We start from the raw sequence: 25,529 nt of genomic DNA, 5'->3' as shown, positions 1-25,529 counted from the left end.
TTACATAAAACAGTGGCTAACAAAAAGATGTCATTGAAATAAAAGGAAAAACTTCTTTCAATATATTCACTAAATTGATACACAAATTAGGAAATATAATCGTTCACGAAAATAAACTGAAAACAAATTCCTTTATTTACACAACTTGATATAAAAATAATCATAAAAATATGAACCAATTAGGAAACCTTATATGTAATTTTCAAGCATTCTGCTCTTCACTACTTTTCATTGTAACAAAATTTCAATTACAAAATAATAGATAAATGATTCCCGAACTTCAAAATCCCATTTCCTTCTTCACTGTGTCTTACTTATTACTGCCACCATCATCATCATTTTCATTATCAACGCCATCAACTAACACCATCTAAAAAAAAGTTCATCCGTATTATAAGTAGAGGGTGCACAGAGATGAAAAATTAAGTTTTGACAGAAAAATTCTCCAACATTTACTGCTACATTTACACAAATACCAATACAACATCAAAATGACATAACTTACATACATATACAATCATGTATAAATTTCGTTTGTGTATTTGTATTCTCCGTTTTGAACGTTTAAAAGCAATAAAAATGGCGACAAAGACAATAAGAACAACAGCCAGTAAAAGCAGAAAAGTGCTGTGCTGTTGAAAAACAAATTAAATTAACAAACTTAGGATGAAATTTCTGGAAAAAGGACAAACTGAATTATACTTTCAAATGTGCATTAATCTACTTTGTACGCTACTAATGTAAAGCGAAGCATAATGATTACAGATAGTGGGGGACGGTTTTAAAATAAGTTAAATAGAAGTTGTTAATTCTGGCATTAAAAACTAATCCCCTTACCCCCAGTAACACGAAGTCTGGTTATGTATTAACTAATAGTTAAACTGACAGTTTACATACAAAAATATTTTTAACCGACAGTATAACTATTAGTTAAGAAAATGTTATTTTATCAAAGTATAAACCTTTGGCATAGATATTTGAAATAGTTTTAGCTTTATGTGTTAAAGTAAAATTTTTAATGTTTCGTTTGTGATGTTTTATGATTTGACATTTCTTTTCGTAAAATTGGTAATTTTGATTCCTGACAACATGTTGCTGAACTCTAGCAATAGCTAATATATAAGGGTAAACCCAGGACAACCTCGATTTGTTACCTATTTTTGATCTATATCTGGATTACTAAGTCATTAATATAGACATAGTAAGTCAGACCTACAATGGGTCAAAATCGGAAAAACATATTTTGCCCGATTTTTTTCATCAACAAAAAAATTTTTTATCATAAAATTCGTTTCATTAATAAATTAAAAAAAAAATTAAAAAAATAAATTTTGAAAATTTTTTTGTCACTAATAAATTAAAAAAATTAAAAATTTATAATATCAACACGTTGAATTTTCTGAACTCTGGGAACATGTTTCAGAACTCTGGGATCATGTTACAGATCTCTATCAACATGTTGCTTAATACTAGGACCATGTTGCTGAATTCTTGTAACATGCTGCAGAACTCTAGTAACATGCGGCAGTACTTTAGCAACATGTTCGGTAGCATATTCGAACATTAGCAACATATTTCAAAACTCTAGCAACATGATACAGAACTCACGAAATTGTTGCTAATTCCTGGCAACACGTTTCTGAACCCTAGCAATATGTTTCTGAACTCTATAAACATTTTCTGACACATGTATCTAATGTTGCTGATGGTGCGGATTTCTGGCTAAATGTTGATGATCTGTAGCAATATGTTCAATCCTTAGCAACACATTTCAGAAATCTAGTAACATGTTGCTTAACTCTAGCAATATGTTTCTGTACTCTACAAACATGTTTTGTAAACTATAGCAACATGTTGCTAAACATTATCAACTTGTTGTAGATTCCTGACTACATGTTTCTGAACTCTTGGCAACATATTGCTGAACTTTAACATATTGCACAACTCTGTAAAACACTAGTAACATGATGCAGAACTCAAGATTCCTGATTCCTGGCAATATGTTTCTGAAATCTTTGAACACGTTGCTAACTCTAGGAACATACATATTTCATAATACTAGAAACATGTTATTAAACTCTAGCAACATGTTGATGAACTCTAGCAACATGTTGATGAACTCTTGCAACAGTTGATGAACTCTTGCTACATGTTGCTGAACTCTAGCAACATGTTGCTGAACTCTAGCAACCTGTTGCTGAACTCTAGCAACATGTTGTACTCTACCAACATGTTGCTAAACTCTACCAACATGTTGCTAAACTCTACCAACATGTTGCTAAACTCTAGCAACATGTTGCTGTCCTCTAGCAACATATTGCTGACCTCTAGCAACATGCTGCTGACCTCTAGCAACATGTTGCTGCCCTCTAGCAAAATGTTGCTGACCTCTAGCAAAATGTTGCTAACCTCTAGCAAAATGTTGCTGACCTCTAGCAAAATGTTTCTGACCTCTAGCAACATGTTGCTGACCTCTAGCAACATGTTGCTGACCTCTAGCAACATGTTGCTGACCTCTAGCAATATAATGCTAACCTCTAGCAATATGTTGCTGACCTCTACCAATATGTTGCTGACCTCTACCAATATGTTGCTGACCTCTAGCAATATGTTGCTGACCTCTAGTAACATGTTGCTGAACTCTAGCAACATGTTGCTGAACTCTAGCAACATGTTGCTGAACTCTAGCAACATGTTGCTGAACTCTAGCAACATGTTGCTGAACTCTAGCAACATGTTGCTGAACTCTAGCAACATGTTGCTGAACTCTAGCAACATGTTGCTGTACTCTAGCAACATGTTGCTGTATTCTAGCAATATGTTGCTGTACTCTAGCAACATGTTGCTAACTCAAGGAACAGGTTAAAGATTTCCAGCAACATGTTGCTGTACTCTATAAACATGTTGCTAATTCTAGGAACATGTTGAAGAATTCCAGGAACTTGTTGCTGTTCTTTTTCAAGATGTTGCAGAACTTAAGCAACACATTGCAGAAATCTATGAACATGTTGCTAAATTTACAAATCCTAGCAACATATTGCAGAAATCTACCAACATGTTGCTGAACTCTAGCATTATGTTTCTGTACTCTAAAAACATGTTTTGTAAACTCTAGCAACATGTTGAAGAATTCTCTGGCAACATGTTGAAGAACTCTAGCAACATAATTTTTTTTTAAATGGCATTTATTTATTAAAAAAATGTTTTTCTTAAATTAGAACCACCTGCAACAGTACATATTTTCTTACATTTACCCACCCCAGTGAACCCTAAAAGTATACTGCATTAAATGCTTCATACTTTTCAATTAAATTAAAAATCAATTTAACTCAATTCAGCACGTAAAAGTAAAATAAAAATAATGATAATATGTATTTCTTTTCTCCTCAATTACGCTCGCAATTACACTACTATACTACTGACCACTAACAACATGCCTGTTTTCTTTTCTGCTTCATCCTACTTACTTTCAGTTACAACCGTAGAACCGAACATGTACACAACATGCATACCCGTTGGCGGTGGCAACTATACGGCCGGTGGTGTTTATGCACCCACAACGATGGCCAATGCAACAACAGACACACTGGCATCGGGTTTCGAGTCAGCTGGATACGCTGCCTATTCAACGGCACTAAGTGTGACCATTGCCATCGGCTGTAGTTTGTTAATATTAAATGTGCTCATTTTCGCCGGAGTCTACTATCAAAGAGACAAGACACGTTTGGAGGTAAAGACACTGCAGAAACAATATCAACAACGCAGCATGCACCAGCAAGTGCCCTCGTATCCGCCAGATCCCATTAAACACGCTCACTATCATATGGGACACTCGCAGAGTGCTAATGTTATAGTGGATGTAGAGAATCATGGGGATCAGGGTACAATACTGCTTACAGCCAGTGATGTTAAACCACCACCGCCACACATGTGCAGCAATACGGCCATGCAACTAACCCAGCAACAACATCAACAGCAACAACAGCAACAGCAGCATCAACAACAAATGGTCTCAAATCCAAATGCACAAGCCATGGGAGGCAATTCCAACAATCCTGGTAACAATACAAATTTATGCTCAGCTAAACAAACAACTGCCTTAAATACGATGGATATTAGCTCAGCTGGTGGCATGATGGGTACTAGTGTTATTAATAATGTAACTTACAGCACAACAACTAAACAGCAACAGCAGCAGCAGCAGCAACAACAACAGCATCAACAACAACAGCAGCAATTACATCAGCAACAACAACAGCAACTAGCTGCTCAACAGCAACGTGAACATTTACAAATCAAAGGCATGTCCACAACCACAGTTAGTGTTGGCAGTGGAGGAAGTGGCGGTGGAGGAGTAGGAGGTGGTGTGGGTCTTAGTGTTGCCTCCATGCAACCCAATAGCACACAAACATTTGGACGTAATAGCACCACAGTCAACAGCAGCATGAATCCATCTACAACTTTAACGTATAATAACGGAATGATGACGTTGCCAAAAGCAGGTACCCTGCATCATACAAACTCAATAAATTACGGACGAAATCCTGGAGGTGGAGGTGTTGGCCTGGCAAGCAGTAGTATTAGTGCTGCTTTACTAGATGGTCGTGGCAATATGTTGATGACCACTGCTAATGGTGGCGGCACAGGCCAGGATTGCATGACGTTGCCAAGAAATTTGTCTATGTCATCACGTCACAATCTATCTTCAGGTGAGTACACTCTCTCTCTCTTTATTTAAACTCTCAGTTTTTAATCATATGACTAGGAAAGTGGTTCCCCTAGGATGTAAGGAAGTATAGTATTTATGAAAAATGACATGTTTATTGGTTTATTCCCTTTAAACCAACTACATGCTACAACTTGTGATAAATATTTAAAAAGAAAAGTGAAACTAAAAGTTCTACAATATAAATGAAAACTTAATTAATTAAAAGTTTTCGTTTCATGTTTTTTTTTTTGCTATTTCTGCCAACAAACAAACAAACACCTCTTAAGGGGAAATGAAAGTTTTGTATTTAAACTTTTTACACATGTGCTCACAGAAGTATATCATCATATTCACTTACTTACTATATCACTTACAGTGAACGTGAACATGTAAGATTAATTTTATTAAAATGTATGTAAATGAACAAGAAAAAAGCCCATACATTAAATCCTTTAAATTACTTGTAAATCCTTAAAATGGTTTTTGTGTTTAAATTAATAGTGAAAGGGATGTATAGAAAAATAAATGTATTTAAAGGCAGGCTGAAAAATATAAATGAATGTTACTTTGTTAAATTAATTAAGTATTTGGAGTGGTATTAAATAAATAATTGGTTAGATTAACAGAGTAATATATGATGTGCAAAAGTGTGATATTTATTACATAGTGGTGACAGGCGATTTTTCAAAGGTCCTTTGTCTTTTCAAAAACTTGGAAACATAAAAATAATATATTTGTACTTAAATTTGCATTTCAACATTTTTCATTTGCGAACAGACAAAGTATATCTAATATTCTGTATAGTTATAGATAGCCGAGTCGATATAGCCATGTCCATCTGATCGTCTGTATGTTGAAATCAACTATCCGCAGCCCCCAAATAACTTAATTACATGATTCATACATCAATATATCCCCTATTGTCCCGGTTCGGCTGATATTTTAAAACGAGAAAATCGGCTCACAAATGGATGAGATACAGTGACGGACATTACAATAGAATCACTACCAATATTTCATTTAAAACCAGGAGCAATCATAAGGATTGGTGTGGGCCAGAAAATATAAAAAAGTGGCAAAATGTGTTGTGGAGGGACGAAACGACCATTAATTTAATTGGTAGTGATGATAAGACATGGGTTAGACGTCCAAAAAATGGCAAAAACCAAAAACGTTTAAACATGGTTGGGGAAATATTATTATATGGGGATGCTTTTCTTGGTATTGCGTTGGTCCAATTTATTGGATTAAAGAAAATATGGATAAGCACTTGTATGTAAATATTTTTGAAAATGTTATAAAGCCACAAGCAGAATGGAATATGCCCTTAAAATGGCTCTTCCAGCAATGTCCCAAAGCACACATCAGGTCTTGCCAAAAAATGGTTTTTATATAACAAAATTCATGTTATGGAATGACCAGACTTAAATCCTATGGAAAATAGTAAAAGAAAAACTCGGACCTGAAAAATTGAAAAACAAGGAAGAACTGTGGCAAAAAATTCAGGAAATATGGTATGCATTTTCCGGATCTACATGCGAAAGTTTGTTAAATTCAATCCCCAAAAGATTTGATGCTGTTATTAGAAATAATTGATATGCAACAAAATATTAAGAAAACAACGAATTCTTATGATGATTTTTTTATTTTTAATCATTTTAAGACTGATTGATTCTATTTGAATGTCGCATATTTTATTTAGTCTTTTAGATTTGACATCGTTTTTAACATAAGAATGTGTTATTTTTTTATTTTATTTTTTTCTATTTATTGTTTATGTTATGAGTAGGGGGCGGATTTATATGCAAATGCATGTTTTTTCTCGAACGTCCAAATACAATGTAGACTAATTATCTATCCGAATCGCACATTTTGCTGCAAAATGGCATCGATTTGTTAGTGCATATTTTTGCATATTTTATTGATAATGCATATTTAATATATTTTTAATAAAAATATATTTTTTTTGTTATTAATGTACAATACATTGTTTCGACAAAAAATTTTGTTATAGAAATAGCAGTAAATGTTATCGACTAACTTCTTTCGACATCGAGAAACTGGCATTATGTTCTTCATTTCTCTATCAGTAATTGAAAATTATCATTTCAAAAAATTTTTCTTCAAAAAAGTTTAGTTTTTTTAAGTATCAAAAATTCATTAAATGTATCGAAAAACATTCATATTTGTATTTATTGCAAATTCGATTTATAAGAGATTTCGTTATCGAAAGATTTTGTAACTTCACAGTTACCGCTCCTGACAGTCATTTCTACGATGTGATTTTGGATAACTTAGAGACAAATGCACTACACAATTAACATTTAAAGTACCCACACTATAAATTACATAGAGACACTTAAGTGACAATTGTCTTTATGCTAGATTCCATGGGATGTATAAAGTAACCAATTGACTTCTCTTTGCATTACAAATAGCACGTCAAATGACCCAAAATATATAAATTGGAGTCAGCCAAGTGATCAGATATTATTTCCGTCTATAAGGGATACATTTACTAATTGCTTAATTGCTGGGTTATTACGAGATAAAAACTAAGGTTGGATGCTACTTTACAGCACGATAAAAATATTGATGATTTTAAACGGAAAGTCACAATAGAGAAGCTCTAAAGATTATGGCTTTAAACAAGTATTCATACCAAGATGTTACAATTAATATATCGTCCATAGTTTTTTCAGAAGAAAAATTATTTTAAAAATAGTTTTAGAACTTTAATAGTTTAATTCCTGGTATAATTTAAAGAGTTCTAACTGCTGGCAACAGTGTTGTGTATTTTTTGGACATTTCGAATTCCATACTTAATTATTTTATGTTTCTGCACAAAAATATAAGTGCATATTTTTTAAATTTTTAGGTCACATTTTGATTTTTTTGAAGCATATTTTAGGCGCATATTTTCCAATAATAAATGCATGAAAATCCGCCCCCTAGTTATGAGCAATAATATGTAATGACAAATTTTAAATTTTGAAATCAAATTTTGTAGTTTTACCGCTTTAATCGAATTCATATGTAGTAATTCTATTGTATTGTCCATCACTGAATATGAAAAAAACCAGGACAACCTCGATTTTGACCTATTTTTCTATCTATATCTGGATTACTAAGTCATTAATATAGACAATATGGATATCTAATGATAGATATTTAAAAGTCCTTTAAGGCCATGGTAAGATGGACCTACAATAGGTCAAAATCGGGAAAAATATTTTTTAACAAAAATTTTTTTCAACAAAAAAAAAATTGTTTGTCATACATTTTTTCCACTAATAAATAAAAAAAAAATTAAAAATTTTAAATCTTATTTACCTAAAAATATTTAAAATTTTTATTTTAAAATATAATTTGCTGAAGGGTATATAAGATTCGGCTCAGCAGAATAAAGCTCTCTTACTTGTTTGTATCAGATTTTGTCCATTTTCAATATTTCGGGAATAAATTTATATGGATGCTATGAGAAATCATGGGCCGATACTTACAATTTTAAACAAAAATTGTTCGTTTATAATAGGAATAACGTTTGCAAAATTTCAATGCATTATCTGCAATATATTTAAAGAAAATTGCAAACATATTTTGAAGAAAATATCAACTTTATTGGATGATGTTTCAAATGTTGGTGCTAACATTTCTCAACAACAATGAATATTTGAGGCACACTGCAATCCTTAACTGTAGGCTCTATCGAGCCTTCATCAGACATACCTACTGACAGACGGACAGACATAACTTAATCGTCTTAGAATTTTATAAGGACCCACAAAATATATACTTTTGTGGGTCTACGATGAATTTTTCGTGATGAGTATAAAAATGCAAAAAGTGATTTTTAAACTGTAGTAGAATAATGTGGCTTTCTATCCACAGTCATGTTGAAATATTTAGATTTAGCACGTGAGTTATTTTTTAAACGAGTTCAGCCATTTTTTTAAACTAAAGCAGAATAACGTGGCTTTTGGTTAATATTTGTAATACTGCAATATTTTCATTAGTTTTATTTATATTATGATTTAGCACGCGACATATTTCCCGTTGCGTTTGTAATAAGAGTTAGTTCAAGTAATTATCATTTATTCGTTCGTCATATTTTTTATTGCCGCTAAGCCCAATGGTAATGCGCTTCTGCTCGTTTTCCTTAGTCTTATTGGCCGATATAAGGCTCAAACTTCTCTTTTTCATTAGCATAACACAGTGCAACACGAAAAAATAACGGTGATGTCCGGTGATGTGATAAACGATTTTAAAGATTTTTTTAAAGCTACCTAAAAGTATGCTTTAGTTTATAATATTTTTTTAGTTTTTTCTTGCTAACTTATATTGACCTACCTAAACGGTGTTAAAAATCATTCCTAGGCAGATCATATGTTCTAGAAAGTTGTTTATTGTGATCTTAGATACATTTCTGTAGTTGATTGTTCCCTTGAATTTTGAACGGTTTGCTACCTATGGACCTGAACAGGGGAAAAAAGCTAAAAAATCGATTTTTTAAGTTTTTTGCGATTTTGATATTGAAGATGAAGATTTTTTGATTTTATATGTTCACAATTTTTGTTCTTTATGACAAGGGCTACAACTTTGCCTCCGAGATTAAATCAAAATTCAGAAATGTTTCAAAATATATAAACCTGAGAAAATTATCACTTTTTTGCAAAAATGAAACCGAGGCTCCAAATCTTTGGTGGCCCATAAAAAAAAGTGCATGACTTTGGGATTCCATTTATATGGATAATTTTGAGAATCTGCAGCCAATCAGGTATAAAAACAGACTGTTTAATTTTCAGAAGTGTTTGCTAAAATGTTTCTTTTACATTTCTCTCAACTTTACACAGGGTCAACAAAAATCATTGTAGTTCCATTAAATTTCAAGCTGTTTCTTTTTTTTACAATACTTTTCTTTAGTGTTCAAACTTTTTTAAACTTCACAACATTACAATGCACTACAAAGTAGTTCTTTTCAAAAATTTGTAAGAAAAAATTAAAAAATAAAAAAAATTACTATAAAAAACACAACAATGGCTAAAAAAAAAGAGGATGATAATAATAAAATGATTAAAACAGACAATAGTTAAAAGCGACAAGAGACGAATGAGCAAATGAGAAAAAAAAACACAACAGAAACGGAAGTTAAGTAAATGGCTTCTATTTTTCTACTTAATTCAAAAAATAAGAATATATTTCCACAAAAAAAACACACTTAAAGATAAAAAAAGACTCCCTACACTACAAACAAACAAAAAAAATTGTCTCCAAAAATAACAACACACACACACTCATTTTACTTGATGAAAGTTGGTGTTTTTCTAAAGAAAATTTTTACAACTTGAGGAAAAAAACGCACATTTTTATAACGAAACCAGAACACAAGAAAAAAAAAAAGAAAATGGAAAATGCAGAAAAATAAATGAACGCTGTCGGTACGAGTAAGAATGCTGTAGAATGTACATTGAATGATGAACAAAAGAAGTGGATTCTTTTTATTTTTTTTGTTCTTCAACTTCATACACTTCTACCGGATATAATGAAATTACAAGCAAAACACTTTGAACCTGAAAAGGAAGAAGCATAAAGAAAATGGAATAATGATGGAGTAACACAGCAACCAACCAACAAAAATATTACAGCCAAAGATATAGGTTAATTTCAAGGTTATTTCCACAGAACTTGAACACAATTTATTAAATTAAGTTAAACTTTCGAGTGTATTTTCTGTTTTAGCCAGACTTGAGACCCTGGAACAGCAGCTCTTGCATTGTAAAAGGGCATATGCAGATACAACAAACTAGAGTCAACAGCAGCAGCAATGACGACAACATACAGCAATTGACAACCAAAAAGTGGAAGAAAAAACCAGAAAATAAAAAAAGAAATCTTTTGCTAGAAAAAGTGGCCTTTTATGTCCTTAACAACGAAAATTGCAAACAACTAGAAGAAAAAAATAATACAGAAAAAACTGAAGAGAACGAAAAACAAAAGCAGTTACAGCAGCAGCAGCAGAACAAATCAAAACGTGTGATAATGTAGGTCTTTGGCAATGGCTGGTAAATAAAATGATGAAATTTGCATGCATACACGATTCCTCCATCTTAAGCAGATGATAAAATACAAAAGAAAACAAATAATAGTGTTAAATAAGACCAAGTCGAATCTTATATACCCACCATCAATATGTATTTTTGGACTTGAATCACTTATGGTCCGAACTGCACAGAATTTTATAGACTGATTAATTTCTTATAGCCCATTTTCAATATCAAACAAACCTTATCAACAAAAAGGATTTGTGGAAAATTTCAGTCAGCTAGCTGCTTTCTTTTGGTCATTTTCGTGTTTTCAACAGACAGACAGATGGGCGGACATTGCTATTTCGCCTTAGAATCTTATTAAAACCCCAAATATCTATACTAATGTGGGTCTGCAACAAATATTTCGATATGTTACAAACGGAATGACAAAATCAATATATCCCCCATTAAGAGTATAAAAATTATATAAGAAATAAATACCAAAGTAAACTATTTTCCAGTATCTAGTTTTACATTTCAATCTACATTAAAACGATTGGCAAAAAATAAAGAAAACGCTCATGCTTACATACAGCCAAGACTTTGAAAAGCCATAAATTTTCAAAAGTTTCATTATGTTGATTTTCTATTAAATAAACAAATTTCCGCTTTTGAGCTTCTTTCTCTATGCAACCACTATTTAATATTACATTTTCTACCCTTTTTTCCCCATCACCAACTACAACAAAAAAATAAAAAAACGAAAAGAATTTGGAAAAGATAAAAAAATTATTGAAAACCACTCATACGAACATTTTGTATAAGGTGGCATTAATGTTAAAGAATTTATTGATTTAACATTTTCATTGAAAAAAAAAATAATTTTTTACCCAAAATCAGCACTGAAGATGGATTTACAAGGTTTAGCAATAGTTTCAAGGAGTTTGGAATGCCAATTGTGTCACATTTGGGAAAAATATGATTGGAATATTGGTTTAACTTAATCAACTGTGAAGAGAGTAAGTTAAAAATTCAAGAAGATCGAATCGTTTGGAGATGGTAAACTCGTCCAAAAACAAGCCTTTCAAATGTCAAACATCAATACCACATTGTGGACAAAAATTGCAAATTTCAAGCAGCTCTCTAAAGCGAACACTCTCTCACTTAATTTCTCTACAGCTTTCCACTTTCAAAGTCGCTTAGTAAGTCTTTGAAAGTGTTCTCTTCCGTTCTTATATAAACATATTTTCAAAAACGAATCAGGTCAATTTCGGATACCCTGTTCTGAAGTGAGAGAGAGCGAGAGAGCGTTCTGCATCGATTGAAACAAATATTAATAGAACGGACCAAGGTCTGGACTATATAAGGTGGTTGGACCAAAACTTCCCAACCACTTCTTTCTAAATAGTTTTAATATATCTGCCAATGATTATGCAAGCTCTTGTTGAGTTTGACAACAATCTTCATGGAGTAAATCCTCCAATTCTTGAACTTTTTTGACTGGCCTGGGGGATCTTTGTCTTCCGTGTCAAAATCACCACTTCTGAACCGCACAAACCATCTCTCGCACATTGAAACCGATGAAACACATTCACCATAAGCTTTGGCGAGCAATTAGTGTACTTCAGCAGCACTTTATTCAAATTAAAAAAGTAAAGCAAAACTTCCCGCATATGACGCTTTGTTGATACAAAATTCGACATTTTCGAAGCAAAAGCAAGTAATTAATACAAAAAAAAATAATAGAGACCAAACGAAACTAGATAAATGGTAAATTTTTCTTTTTATTTTGATTATGTTCTAATGTCGCGTTCGTGTAGCTAAATCAAGGTTTGTTATCACTACTACCCGTTTGTTCTAATCAAGAAGCTGAGCATTTTAATTCAAATTAAAATAGTTATTGCATATTCACACTAAACATTTCATTTCGATTTTAAACAAATGTCGCATGCGCTATGGTTAGAGTAGCAGTATTCCAAAACAATTCTATTTATTATTTTAACATGTTTGGTTAGGTGGATCAAAGTCGCGAAAAAACCTTAAAAATAATCGATTGTTTACGTTTTTCCCTGTTCAGGTCCTTAGGTAGCAAACCGTTCAAAATTCAAGGAATGAATCATCTACAAAAATTTACCTATGATCTCAATAAACAGCTTTTTAGAACATAGGAACTTCCTAGGAATGATTATTAACACCTTTTAGGTAGGTCAATATAAGTCAGTAAGAAAAAACAAAAGGAATTAAGTGTTTTGGGCCATAAACTATTAAATTATTATAAACTAAAGCATACTTTTAGGCAGCTTTAAACTAATTTACTTCGAATTTTTTAAAGTTTTTTGCGATTTTGATCTTGAAGATGAAGTTTTTTTGATTTTATATGTTAAATTAGGACAAGGGCTACAACTTTGCTTCAGGGAGTAAATGAAAATTCCACACTGTTTGCAAGATATGAGCCTGAGAAGATGAAAACTTTTTTGCAAAAATGACACCGAGTCCCCAAATTTTGGGGGCCCATACATAAAAAGTGCTTGACTTTGGGGCAAACTGGTCTTTTTTTTGTTGGTCTTTTATCACATAGTGGTGTCCATATATGGTTATATTTCGACTTAAAAAATTACACACAGTGTTATTGAAATACTATATAAAAAGTTTGTTGAAAAAATAAAGAATGAATACGATGCTTTTGTTAGAATTACTTGAACTCATCCTTATTATATTTGACGTTATAAATGTCGCATGCTAAATCCATCCAAAATCCAAGTTCTATTGAGTTTGTTATTCCGTTTGTAACATATTGGTCTTACAACCAAAAAGTCTATCTATAGTGGGTCCTTATAAAATTCTTAGGTGATGTCTGTCCTACCTCGGTCAAGTAGAACCAGAGGTATGGACCAAAAGTGATACAGTTTCTAAAATAGTTGATAGTTTTCGAAAATGTTTTGCTATTTTCTTTAAATATATTGCAAATAATATCATGAAATTTTGCACACATTTTTCTTTTGATAAAGAGGTTTGAATAAATGAAGCCGAAAACGAGTTCTATTTTTAGTCACGTTCTTGATCCCAAGTTTATTGCTAATAAAAAAAGTATGTCGAACCAATAAATAATAAATATATTTCTTAACTAATCTTTATTGCAAATGAGACGGGAAATTATGTCACGTTATAAATCATACTAACAAATGTGAAAAAAACATATGCAATCATTTCAACATGACAAGTATTAACAGAAAGCTACATTATTGTACTTTTGTTTAAGAAAATCTAATTCTAAAGCGATTTTTAGTTTTTGTCGCGTTCTTGAACCCAGGTTTTTTGCTAATATATTAGAATAAACAAACATAGTGCTAAAAATAGAAAGAAGAAAACAAACATTTTAAGATTTCATTATTTTTTAAAGGAGCAGGAATGTCGCGTTCTGGACAGTGGAAAATATCACTTTTTGGTGCGTATTTCGGTATCGTCATGTCAGACACTGATAAATTACTTATTCAATGAAGTCTGCTTAATACACTCCTTTAAAACTCTGCCTTAAAAGCATACATTTCCTTAGAGCACTAAAAATATGAGCAACACGAAGAAGAAAAAAAAATAAAGGAAAGCAAAAATAACGCGAGAAAATTGAAATTGAACTAATATTGTATGGATTAAGGACAATGGTTTTGAAAGCTTCGAATGCCTTTTTCTTCGTTATGCCAAACTATTTCCTGCAAACAAGCACAACGACAACATAACGTTAGAAACTAAGGAACAGGCAGACATACGTATATACATATATTTATAGAAATTTCTAGATACTTAAAGTATGAGTGTGTTTTGAAAAAAAATAAAACCATAAAAGTAGAAAGAAAAAACTGTTACAGGCTGATTTTTTATCCTCTTAAAGCTACGACAAAAATTTAAGTCAAAACAGACGATGATGACGACGACAATAATGTTGGTTGGCTGACTGGGCTGGCTGGCTTTTAGTTGGTGACGGTGGTGATAGTAAAAAGGACTATGATTTTGTTACGACAACTAAGAAAATCAACAACAAAAACAACATTTCTGCATCGTTAGGTTCAATGGACTTGATTTTGAGAAAATAAATATAAATCTCCATGATGTGTGTGAGAGAGAGTATGTGTGGTGGCTTGACGGAAGGACTGAGTGACTGACTGACTGACTGTTGTTCAAATTATGAATGTGTAGTATGTATATGAATACAAGTGTTTGGTTGTATTTATGTTTGTGTATGTGTGTGTGCGCGATCATGAGATTGTGTTGGTACATGTGTCGGAATCATAAGAAAGCATGTTAAAATACATAAAGCAGCATTTATACTCAAACGAAAATAAAACAAAAATAAAAAATTCCTACCAGCAGAACAACAGCAACCAAAGGCAGCAACACAAAAATTGCGAAATAATCAAGAAAAACTGACTTTTGGTTAAAAATATTGTGCAATGAACTGTTAAGTCTTAAATTCAACAATAATGCATAGTGGTTTGAACAACGTAAAAATCGTGTACATTTGAATGTTTTAATATTTAAGTTTTTCCTAGACATTTTGCATAAATGACGATATATTTTATTGATAAAACATTGAATTTCCTTCTTTAAGGAAATTATGGTTGTGGACATGTTTGACTAAAAATTTGACTTCAAATAATCCCATAAAAAGAAATCCAATTGTGTGAAAGCACACGAGCAAGAAATGTCTCGTGAAGTAACTGAATTATTTCAATAGCTGTAAGGCAGATGACTCCATCTAAGTTGAAACCATATGTTTATTTTATGCTTAAAAATAGTTATAATACATTTCAAATGTATCTTTAGAAAAACTTTATTCTAAAACAAAATTGTCATTTAATTAACAGCCAAGCTTTTTTGTGTATAAGTTTAAAATCAAAACAATTGTATTTTTACTTTAATCAAGGCTAGTTTATTATAAAAAGTAAGAAAAAATTAATCAAAACATGAAAAAACCAGCCCATTCTAAGGTTTTTCTGTGGAGTGAAGTGGTTAGTTTACTAACTACAGTGGCCGTTGACATTGAAAATAATTATGATAAAAATTTTTGTTTCGATATCGAATATTTTTTATTAAATTTTCTGACCAAACAACCGAAATATCTAATTAATACTGAACTCGATGAACAATAAGCACTCTGTGCTTTCTTTATTGAATGCGTGAAAGTCTCTTAAAAAAACAGATTTTTACAATATTTTCAAATTAATATTTTTATCTAACCAGAGCACCCTGACGGCAAAGTTTTTCAAAAAAATCATAAACGATGACTTCAAAAAATATAATTGTTTAGCAAAATTGCAATAGCTGACAATAAACTCTGTTTTAAAGACTATAGAAAATGTGGTTAGTAAACTAACCACCCAACCGCAAAGTGTTAAAAAAATGTTTGCTCTATCTAATGAATAATTAGAAATTAAGTGAAAGTCCACTGATATCATGTTACTATATCGATAACCAGAAACAGTTATTACTTACCCGCCTCATTTTCGAAGAATTATGATAGCTCCAGTCAAAAATCCGCACCATACTGTATAACTTGAACGTGGATGCATTTGATTTTCGGCAATCACATCACAGGTCATTACCACAATGACCGTCAAGAATGCGACATTATTTTTCTTGTTTTCAATTTTCGTTAACATTTTAGTAGCATTATGTTTTTAGTTAAAGGTAGACTTTGTATTTTTGTTATTTCTAATATATTATTTCTAACATACATGACAAGAACGCGACAAAAAAAGAACTCGTTTTCGACTGCATGTAGAAATATGGAAAATCTTCGAATTGGAACGTTTATTAATAGTTGTGATTTGCATTCATTTTGTACTACAACCTTTATGACCGTAATATATCTACAGAATAAGAACCTAGCAGACTTTACCTCACAGGAAACTTGACATTAATTTCAAAATAACATATACGAGTAAAAATTACGAAATATTTTGACTCCATAGTAAAGTATGCACTGATAGAATCTATTTATTGAAATTAGGGGCATTGGTATGATTTAGTATGCGACATATTAACCGTCACGTTTGTAATAAGCATTATTTCAAGTAATTACATTCACTTTTTTATTTATAACGAAATTAACAAAGTCGCAAAAAACTTTAAACAATTCGAAATACATTTTTTTAAAGCTGCCTAAAAGTATGCTTTAGTTTATAATAATTTGATAGTTTTTGGCCCAAATCACTTAATTTGATAGTTTTTGGCCCAAATCACTTAATTCCTTTAGTTTTTTCTTACAAACTTATATTGAGCTACCTAAACGGTGTTAAGAATCATTCCTAGGAAGTTCCTATGTTCTAAAAAGTTGTTTATTGAGATCCTAGGTACATTTTTGTAGTTGATTGTTTCCCTGAATTTTGAACGGTTTGCTACCTATGAACCTGAACAGGGAAAAAATGTAAACAATCGATTTTTTTAAGGGTTTTTGTGACTTTGATCCACCTAACCAAACTTGTTAAAATAATAAAAAGAATTGTTTTGAAATACTGCTACTCTAACCATAGCGCATGCGACATTTGTTTAAAATCGAAATGAAATGTTTAGTGTGAATATGCAGTAACTATTTTGATTTGAATTAAAATGCTCAGCTTCTTGATTAGAACAAACGGGTAGTAGTGATAACAAACGATGATTTAGCTACAAGAACGCGACATTGGAACATAATCAAAATAAAAAGAAAAATTTACCATTTATCGAGTTACATTTGGTCTCTATTATTTTTTTGTATTAATTAGTTGTTTTTGCTTCGAAAATGTAGAATTTTGTATCAACAAAGCGTCATATGCGGGAAGTTTTGCTTTACTTTTTTAATTTGAATAAAGTGCGGCTGAAGTACACCAATTGCTTGCCAAAGCTTATGGTGAATGTGTTTCATCGGTTTCAATGTGCGAGAAATGGTTTGTGCGGTTCAGAAGTGGTGATTTTAAAACGGATGACAAAGATCGCCCAGGCCAGTCAAAAAAGTTCAAGAATTGGGGGCATTACTCCATGAAGATTGTTGTCAAACTCAACAGGAACTTTGGTAAATTTTTGTAGTTGATTGTTTCCTTGAATTTTGAACGGTTTGCTACCTATAAACCTGAGCAGGGGAAAAAAAGTAAAAAAAATCTAATTTTTTTAAGTTTTTTGCGATTTTGATCTAGAATGTAAAGTTTTTTAATTTTATGTGTTTACAAGGGCTACAACTTTGCCTCAGAGAGTAAAGCTAAACCGTTTACAAGATATGAGCCTGGGAAAATTATAATTTTTTTGCAAAAATGACAAAAGTGCATGACTTTGGGCAAAACTGGTCTTTATCACGTAGTGTTATCCGTATATGGTTATATTTCGTGTTGCACTATGTTATTGAACATTATAGTGCAAACAACAATTTTTCTTTTTGCTTCGAAAATTTTGTATCATATGAAAAAAATTTTGCTATACTTCTTTAATTTGAAAAAAGTGCAGAACACCGATTGTTCACCAAAGCTTACGCTGAATGTATTTCATCGGTTTTAACGTACGAAAGCTGGTTTGTTCGGTTCAGAAGTGGTGATTTTGACGCGGAAGACAAACATCGCCAAGGTCAGCTGAAAAAGTTTTACTTCATACGAATTGAAGTCAAGAGACCTTATTTATTTTGTGATTTCTAGTATGAACCACTGTTCCATGGATTTCATTCCAAAAAAAAAAATCCTGTTCATATCACTTACACAATCTCAATTGGGCTGGAAGCAATGAAACAATGAATGAATGATTGTGTCTGTAAATGCTTTTTTCTCTCTGTTTTTTCGTATTTTTTTTCTCTCTTTTGTGTGTGTGTGTATTGGAGCAATATTGTGTTTGTATTAAATACAATATAAACAGTAATTTAACAAAATTAAGTAATTTTTCTTTAGATTAATATTGAATAAGCAGCAACAAAAAACAAGAATGAAATAAAGCAAAATAAACATCATCAATAGAAAGCTGTATAAATTCCTTATTTTATGAAATAAATAAAAAAAGCCCACTTTTACGAGATGAAAAATGATGAACAAGATGATAAAAAAATATACAAAAATAAAATTAAAATATGTAAGAGAGACAACTATATTCGGCTGTAGCGAATCTTACAAAATTAAAAAAAAAATTTCCAAAATAGTTTTTTTAAATTTTTTAAAAAAATAAAAAAAAATTTTCAAAATACATAGTTTTTTTTAAAAAAAAATTATAAAATTTTTTTTCACAAAATAGTTTTTTTAAAAAAAATTGTTAATTCATTTGTGAAAAAAATTTATGACGAAAAAATTTTTAGTTGAAAAATATATTCGGGTTAAAAAATATTTTCCCGATTTTGACCCATTACAGGTCCAACTTGCTATGGCCTAATATACGTCGTTGCAAAGGACTTTGAAATATCTATCATTAGATGTCTATATAAATGACTTAGGAATCCAGATATAAATCAAAAATAGACCAAAAATCCAAATTGTACTATTTTTTTCAAAATAGTTTTTTTTAAAAAAAATTAAAAATTTTTTTTTTCAAAATTTTTTTTTTAAAATTCTTTAATTTTTTTTTTAATTAGTGGAAAAAATGTATGGCAAAAAAATTTTTGGTGCAAAATAAATTCGGGTTAAAAAATATTTTTCCCGATTTTGACCCATCGTAGGTCCAACATGCATGCCTTATCTACGTCGTTGCAAAGGACTTTGAAATATCTCTCATTAGATATCCATATTGTCTGTATTAATGACTTGTTATCCAGATATAGATAAAAAATAGGCCACAAATCAAAATTGTAATATTTTTTGTTTTTTAATTTTTAAATTTTTTTAATTTATTAGTGAAAAAAATGTATGAGAAAAAAATTTTTTGTGAAAAATAAATTCGGCTTAAAAAATATTTTTCCCGATTTTGACCCATTGTAGGTCCAACTTGCGTCGTGGAAAAGTTCTTTGAAATATCTATCATTAGATATTGTTACGTTTTAACCTTTTCAAAACGTTTGGTTTATTTCCTTTAAATAAACCGGATACTTTTGATTGCAAATAAAAGCCGTTTAGTAGTTTGAAAATTGTAACAACTCTTTTTTTATTTAAAATGTACAACAACGGAATTAAATAGTCACTCAATGTTTTATTTTATACACGTTTATAAATTCTCAGAAATACAGACACACTTTATAATGTACAAGAATTCACTTGAAAAACACAGCACTCAGTTGATGTTTATTCAAATAGCGTCTCTGATAAACTCACTGACGACTGCAACCTCTGCCACTATTTATAACACTGCATTACCATCTAGAAAGCTCTATTTCTACAATGTTCTTTAACTGAATATTCGAATTCGAATATACGGTCGCAGCAAACAGCGCTGCCAACCTACGATCAATGGTCAACTGAAAGCTTTTATTTGATAATGCTCACAGATTAGTTACAGTTTGCTATTACAGCACTGTTATTTGAAAGCATTATGCTACTTTTAAATCAGCCCCCAAAATCGTTATATTTGAATTCAAGTACAATTGCGTAACAATATGAATATTGTCTATATTAATGACTTAGTAATCCAGATATAGATCAAAAAAAGGCCATTAATCGAGGTTGTTCTGGTTTTTTCCTTGTATCTCAGCAATTTGTGGACCGATTTTAAATAGCAACCGAATCAGGTCTATAGCGGATATATTGATTAAAGAATCATGTATGTCAGTTATTTGGGGCTACGGAAAATTGATTTCAACATACAGACGGACATGGCTATATCGACTTCGCTATCTATAACGATCCAGAATATATATATTTTAAGGGGTCGCAAATGAAAAATTTAAAAATTACAAACGGAATGACAAACTGATTATAATCTTACCACTCATCTAAAAAGATGAACATGAACAAATACAATTGCAAAATTTCATTTAAGTGTGCAAGTTTCCTAATAAATTCTAAGAATATTTCTTTAGCTGAAGCTGACCTTGAGTACATGTACAAACTTGTATTTGCTAGTATGTAATTCGAAAACTTTTGAAACTGAATGATTACGAAAATCTTTTCAATAATTATGCACATATTACTCTGATGATAATGGTAAAGTAGTTATTTTTATTATATTTCGTATGTACATTTTTGATTTTGATCATTAACTACACAGTAATACATAAAGTGTTTTTCAAATTGTAATGGAAAAAAATATATATATACAATTGCTGCTTATAATAACACTCCAATAATTTATGTACAAATATTATTTTTTGTATTTTTTTTGGTAGCTTTAAACATCTTCAGCAACTATTGCTGCTTTGATAGTTCTTGAGAAATTCTTGTTGAAAACTAACGATGTTGTTATAAGAGCATCTATTCACTATAAAATTTTCGAGCAACAAAAAAATGCAAGAAAAAACTAAGAAAGTGAAGAAAAAGAAAAGAAAATACATGAAATATAATAATAAATCAGTGTATGAAGACTGTGTAAGCTTAGCTCATACATATTTGCGCAAAAATTATACACACTTGTGCACAGAAATTCACAAATTGTATGATTTGAAACACTAACCACTCGAAAAACTACCAAAGGCGCCGAAAAACAAACTAAACAATACTTTCTTAAAATAAATTATGAATTAAGCAAGAAAAAAAATTCTTTAAAATATTTAAGTGGCATAGAATAAAAGAAAATAATAGAATAGAAATTAACTACATTTGATATTTAGTCACGCCTAAAAAGCTGCACTACATTTTGTTGTATTTATGCTTACAAAAAGCAGACAGAAACTCTCTAGAATGAATGAATGGGGAAAATCATTCAGAAAATAAAATAATAATCAAATTAAAATGTATTTTATTACGTGTTGTATCACACATTTATTCACCAAAGGCAACTCAACTCAAATCAAGACAGAACGGCCAGGACAATGCAAATAAAGAAAAAACCTAAAAAAAAAACATAAATCCAAGCCAACCACTTGTCATGGCAAATTATTAAGGCTACAATAATTTGCAGTTTGACTATGACGATGAAGATGAAGACACTGGATGACAGGTCTGTAACAAAGACCCTGACGACGATGATGATGATGATGCTTTTACTATTATTTCATCATTGCCAGTGTGTTGTTTAAGAAAAATCAAGGGAATAGTACGAAATTATAACAAATTTTATTATCGACTCAACCTGCCCATCTGCCCGTCAGTCATCACCAATGCCTTACCATCAACTTAAATTAAAATAAATATTTGCCCTGCAATAATAAGCAGAGAGAAAGAGAACAGTAAAATACACACACAACCTAGGCACAAAAATTTCTTACAATTCAATTGTATTGAAAACATTGATGGCAAATTAGTTTTTATACACTTCAAAAAATTGTTATTAATAATAAATATATTCGCAAATTATTAAGATTGTGTATAAAGGAAACTCTAATTAACCTTATACTTGTTAAAATTACTATTTGAATATATAATCATTAATTTTTCTCTTACAGCTTAGTAGTTCTCAAGCTAAGGATTAAGTACTTAAAATTTTTAGTACCGCCTTAAAGTATGCTACTGTGTTGGACATATACGAGTAATTGCTGAGTTGTTTAAGAATTCATTAATTTTATCAAATATTGCTAAATTAACCAAAAATATAATCGCAAATTTCAATACAGCCATTAATTCAAATAATAGACAAAAAAATGTTGATAGCTTATTTAAAAAAACAACTATCTCACAAAAAACTATTATTTTACAAAACAAATTTTTTAATTAAATTTTGTTGAAGTTCCAAAGTCACGTTCTAGTACCTAAATCATAGTTAGTTGTCTGTACTCTGCAAACGTTCTAATTAATTGGCTGAAAATTTTAACTCAACTTAAAATTTAGTGGATTTAACTAAAAAGAGTTACCACATAGATAAATATTTTGTTTTATTTTTCAAAATATGTCCCGTTCGCGTAAAACCAATGTGATACCTGGGATAAAATTAAAAAAAATCTACTAAAGTCTCATGACATTTCGAAACATCTGTAAAGCTATTCAAATTAGCAAAAACCCAAAGCAAGTAGCTGAAAGAAAAAAAGGAAAAATATCGTTTATGGCATAAAAAGCGGCTAAATTATACTTTAAAATACAAATTTTAAATATTTTTAGGTAAACAAAATTTAAAACAAAAAAAAGTTTTTCTTAATTTAAAAAAAAAAAACAATTTTTTTCGAAATTGTTTTTTAATTTAAGAGAAAAAAAATTTTTGTTGAAAAAAAATTCGGATTACAAAATATTTGTTCCCGATTTTGACCTATTGTAGGTCCAACTTACTATAGCCCTATATATATCGTTGTCTATTCTATTATTAGATAATGTCTATTATTAGATATCCATATTGTTAAGAAGTTGTACTTGAATTCAAATATAACGATTTTAACGGCTGATTTAAAGTTTCATAATGCTATTAGAAAGCAGTGCCTCTCCAACTGTAACATATCTGTGGGCATTATTAACATTAAATAAAAGCTTTGAGTTGATCATTGATCCTAAGTATGGCAACACTGAATGTTTGCTAGCTTTGACAGTTAAAGAACAATCTAGAGTGCATATGGCAGTGTTATAAATAGTGGCAGAGGTTGCAGTCGTGAGTGAGTTTATCAGAGACGCTATTCGAATAAACATCAACTGAGTGCCTTAAAGTATGTTGTATTTTCAAGTGAATTCGTGTACATTATAAAGTGTGTCTGTATTTCTGCGAATTTATAAACGTGTATAAAAAAACACTGAGTGACTATTTAATTCTGTGGTTGTTGTACATCTATATACATATATACAAATTAAATGGTCCATGTATATAATGGCATCACGTGAGAACGGCTGGGGCAATTTGGCTGATTTTTTTTATTCGATTCGAAATTTTCAGGAAAAAAATTGAAAAATTCAGGGTAAAAGTCAGAAATTTTTTTGAATCCAGTGAACTGTAATAAAAAGCTCCCTAAAGTATGCAGTACAAATTTAGATATTTTATTTGCAAATAAATAAGAACAGGCAGCTGTATATGGGTTGGAGAAACTTGAAGAACTAACATTAGTAAATGCTACCGGACGAAGCCGGGGTGGTCAACTAGTTTTTAATAAATAAAGAGTTGTTACAATTTTTAAACTAATAAACGGCTTTTATATGCAATCAAAAGTATCCGGTTTATTTAAAGGAAATAAACCAATATTAAAATAACAAAAAGTCGTAAATAATAAAATTTAATTTAAAAAAATCACATTTAACTAAATAAATGAAAATTTACGAAAAATATGCAATTTTCAAAAAATCTCAGCTTTCTCAAAAAAAACGCCGCAAAATCGTCTATTTTACAAAAATAAAATAAAAAATTAAAAAATCACTTTTTTTTCAAAATTTTTATTAAAATTTTCAGAGAGAAAAAAAAACAATTGAAAAAAGCTAAATTTTGCAAAACAAGAAAATTGAAAAAAAATACCATTTTAAAAGTAAATTTAAAATTTTAAAAAATTCTAAAATTTCTTAAAGGATTGATTTTAGAAAAAACGCCAACATAACCACACAAATACACAATTTTTACATAAAATCGCTATTGAATTCAGTGGCAGCAGGACGGACTGATTGAGATGACTGTGTGTTGATTTGATGCAATTATTGAAGCATCAAACTAACCTGTTTAATACTGATGATTTCATCATAAATACTTTATTATTTTATTTTTTAAAAGTATTGAGAATCATAATCCAAATTTAACAAAAAAAATCCAAATTTTCTGATAGACAAAACAAATATTTGAAAAAATGTAAATTTTGCAAAACTAGAAAATTGAAAAAAAAAATACCATTTCAAAGTCGCCAAAATAAATTTCAAATTTTAAAAAAATCTAAAATTTCTTAAAGGATTGATTTTAGAAAAAACGCCAACATAACCACACAATTTTCATAGAAAATCGCTTGTATAACAAAAAATACGCAAATTTAAAAAATCGCAAATTAAATAATAAATTTTGAAGTTTTAAAAATTTCTCAAAAATTTCCAATTTTATAAAAATCTCAAATTTAACAAAAAAAAAAACAAATTTTCCAGGAGAAAAACGAACATTAGAAAAAAAATTTAATTTTGCAAAACTGGAGAATTGAAAAAAAATCCACGATTTTAAAAAAACAACAAATTTCAAATTTTCAAAAAATCGAAATCAAAAGAAAATGTTTGACAAAAATCGCTAATTAAATAAAAAAAATTTAATTTTAAAAAATGCAAATTTAACAAAAAAAACATCAAAATTTTGCAAATTTACAATTTTGTAAAACTACTAAATTTTACAAAAATCGTTAATTAAAAAAGTATTAAATTTTAGAAAAAAAGGCAATATTAAAAAAAAATATTTTACAAAAATCGCTAATTAAATAAAAAAAATTGAATTTTAAAAAATGCAAATTTAACATAAAAATTTTGTAAAACTTCAAAATTTTACAAAATTCATTAATTAAAAAAAGTATTAAATTTTTAAATACTTTTCAAATTTAAAAAAAAATCCCATATTTTACAAAAATCGTCAATTAAGAAAAGTATTTTATTTTTAAAAAACGAAGATTTCTTAAAAAAATTTCCAATTTTATAAAAATTAAAATTTTCTGAAAGAAGTATTTCAATTTTGAAAATTTAAAAAATAATTAAGATTTTAAATTATAGTCAAAACAAGAAATTTCAAATACATCGCAGATCTTTCAAAATATTTTTTAAAAATTTTAATTTTTAGAGAAATTCACATATTTAGCAGAAAACTCAAATTTAAAAAAAAAACACTGAATTAAAAAATCTAAAATT

At 30.0% G+C, this 25,529-nt stretch overlaps 1 protein-coding gene across 1 annotated transcript in view; it reads left to right on the top strand.

Moving 5' to 3' along the window:
- Positions 1–25,529, top strand: part of Nlg4 (Neuroligin 4) — a 207,505-nt gene that overhangs the window by 149,253 nt on the left and 32,723 nt on the right. Inside the window, exon 9 of the mRNA XM_065498841.1 lies at positions 3,474–4,709. Within this exon, the coding sequence (XP_065354913.1) occupies positions 3,474–4,709 (1,236 nt within the window). The remainder of the gene's footprint in view (positions 1–3,473; positions 4,710–25,529) is intronic.

The sequence above is a fragment of the Calliphora vicina genome, chromosome 1, assembly GCF_958450345.1.
Source record: "Calliphora vicina chromosome 1, idCalVici1.1, whole genome shotgun sequence".
In the NCBI taxonomy this organism is placed as follows: domain Eukaryota; kingdom Metazoa; phylum Arthropoda; class Insecta; order Diptera; family Calliphoridae; genus Calliphora; species Calliphora vicina.
Note: the sequence above shows the minus strand (reverse complement) of the source record. Positions and strands in the feature narration are given on the sequence as shown.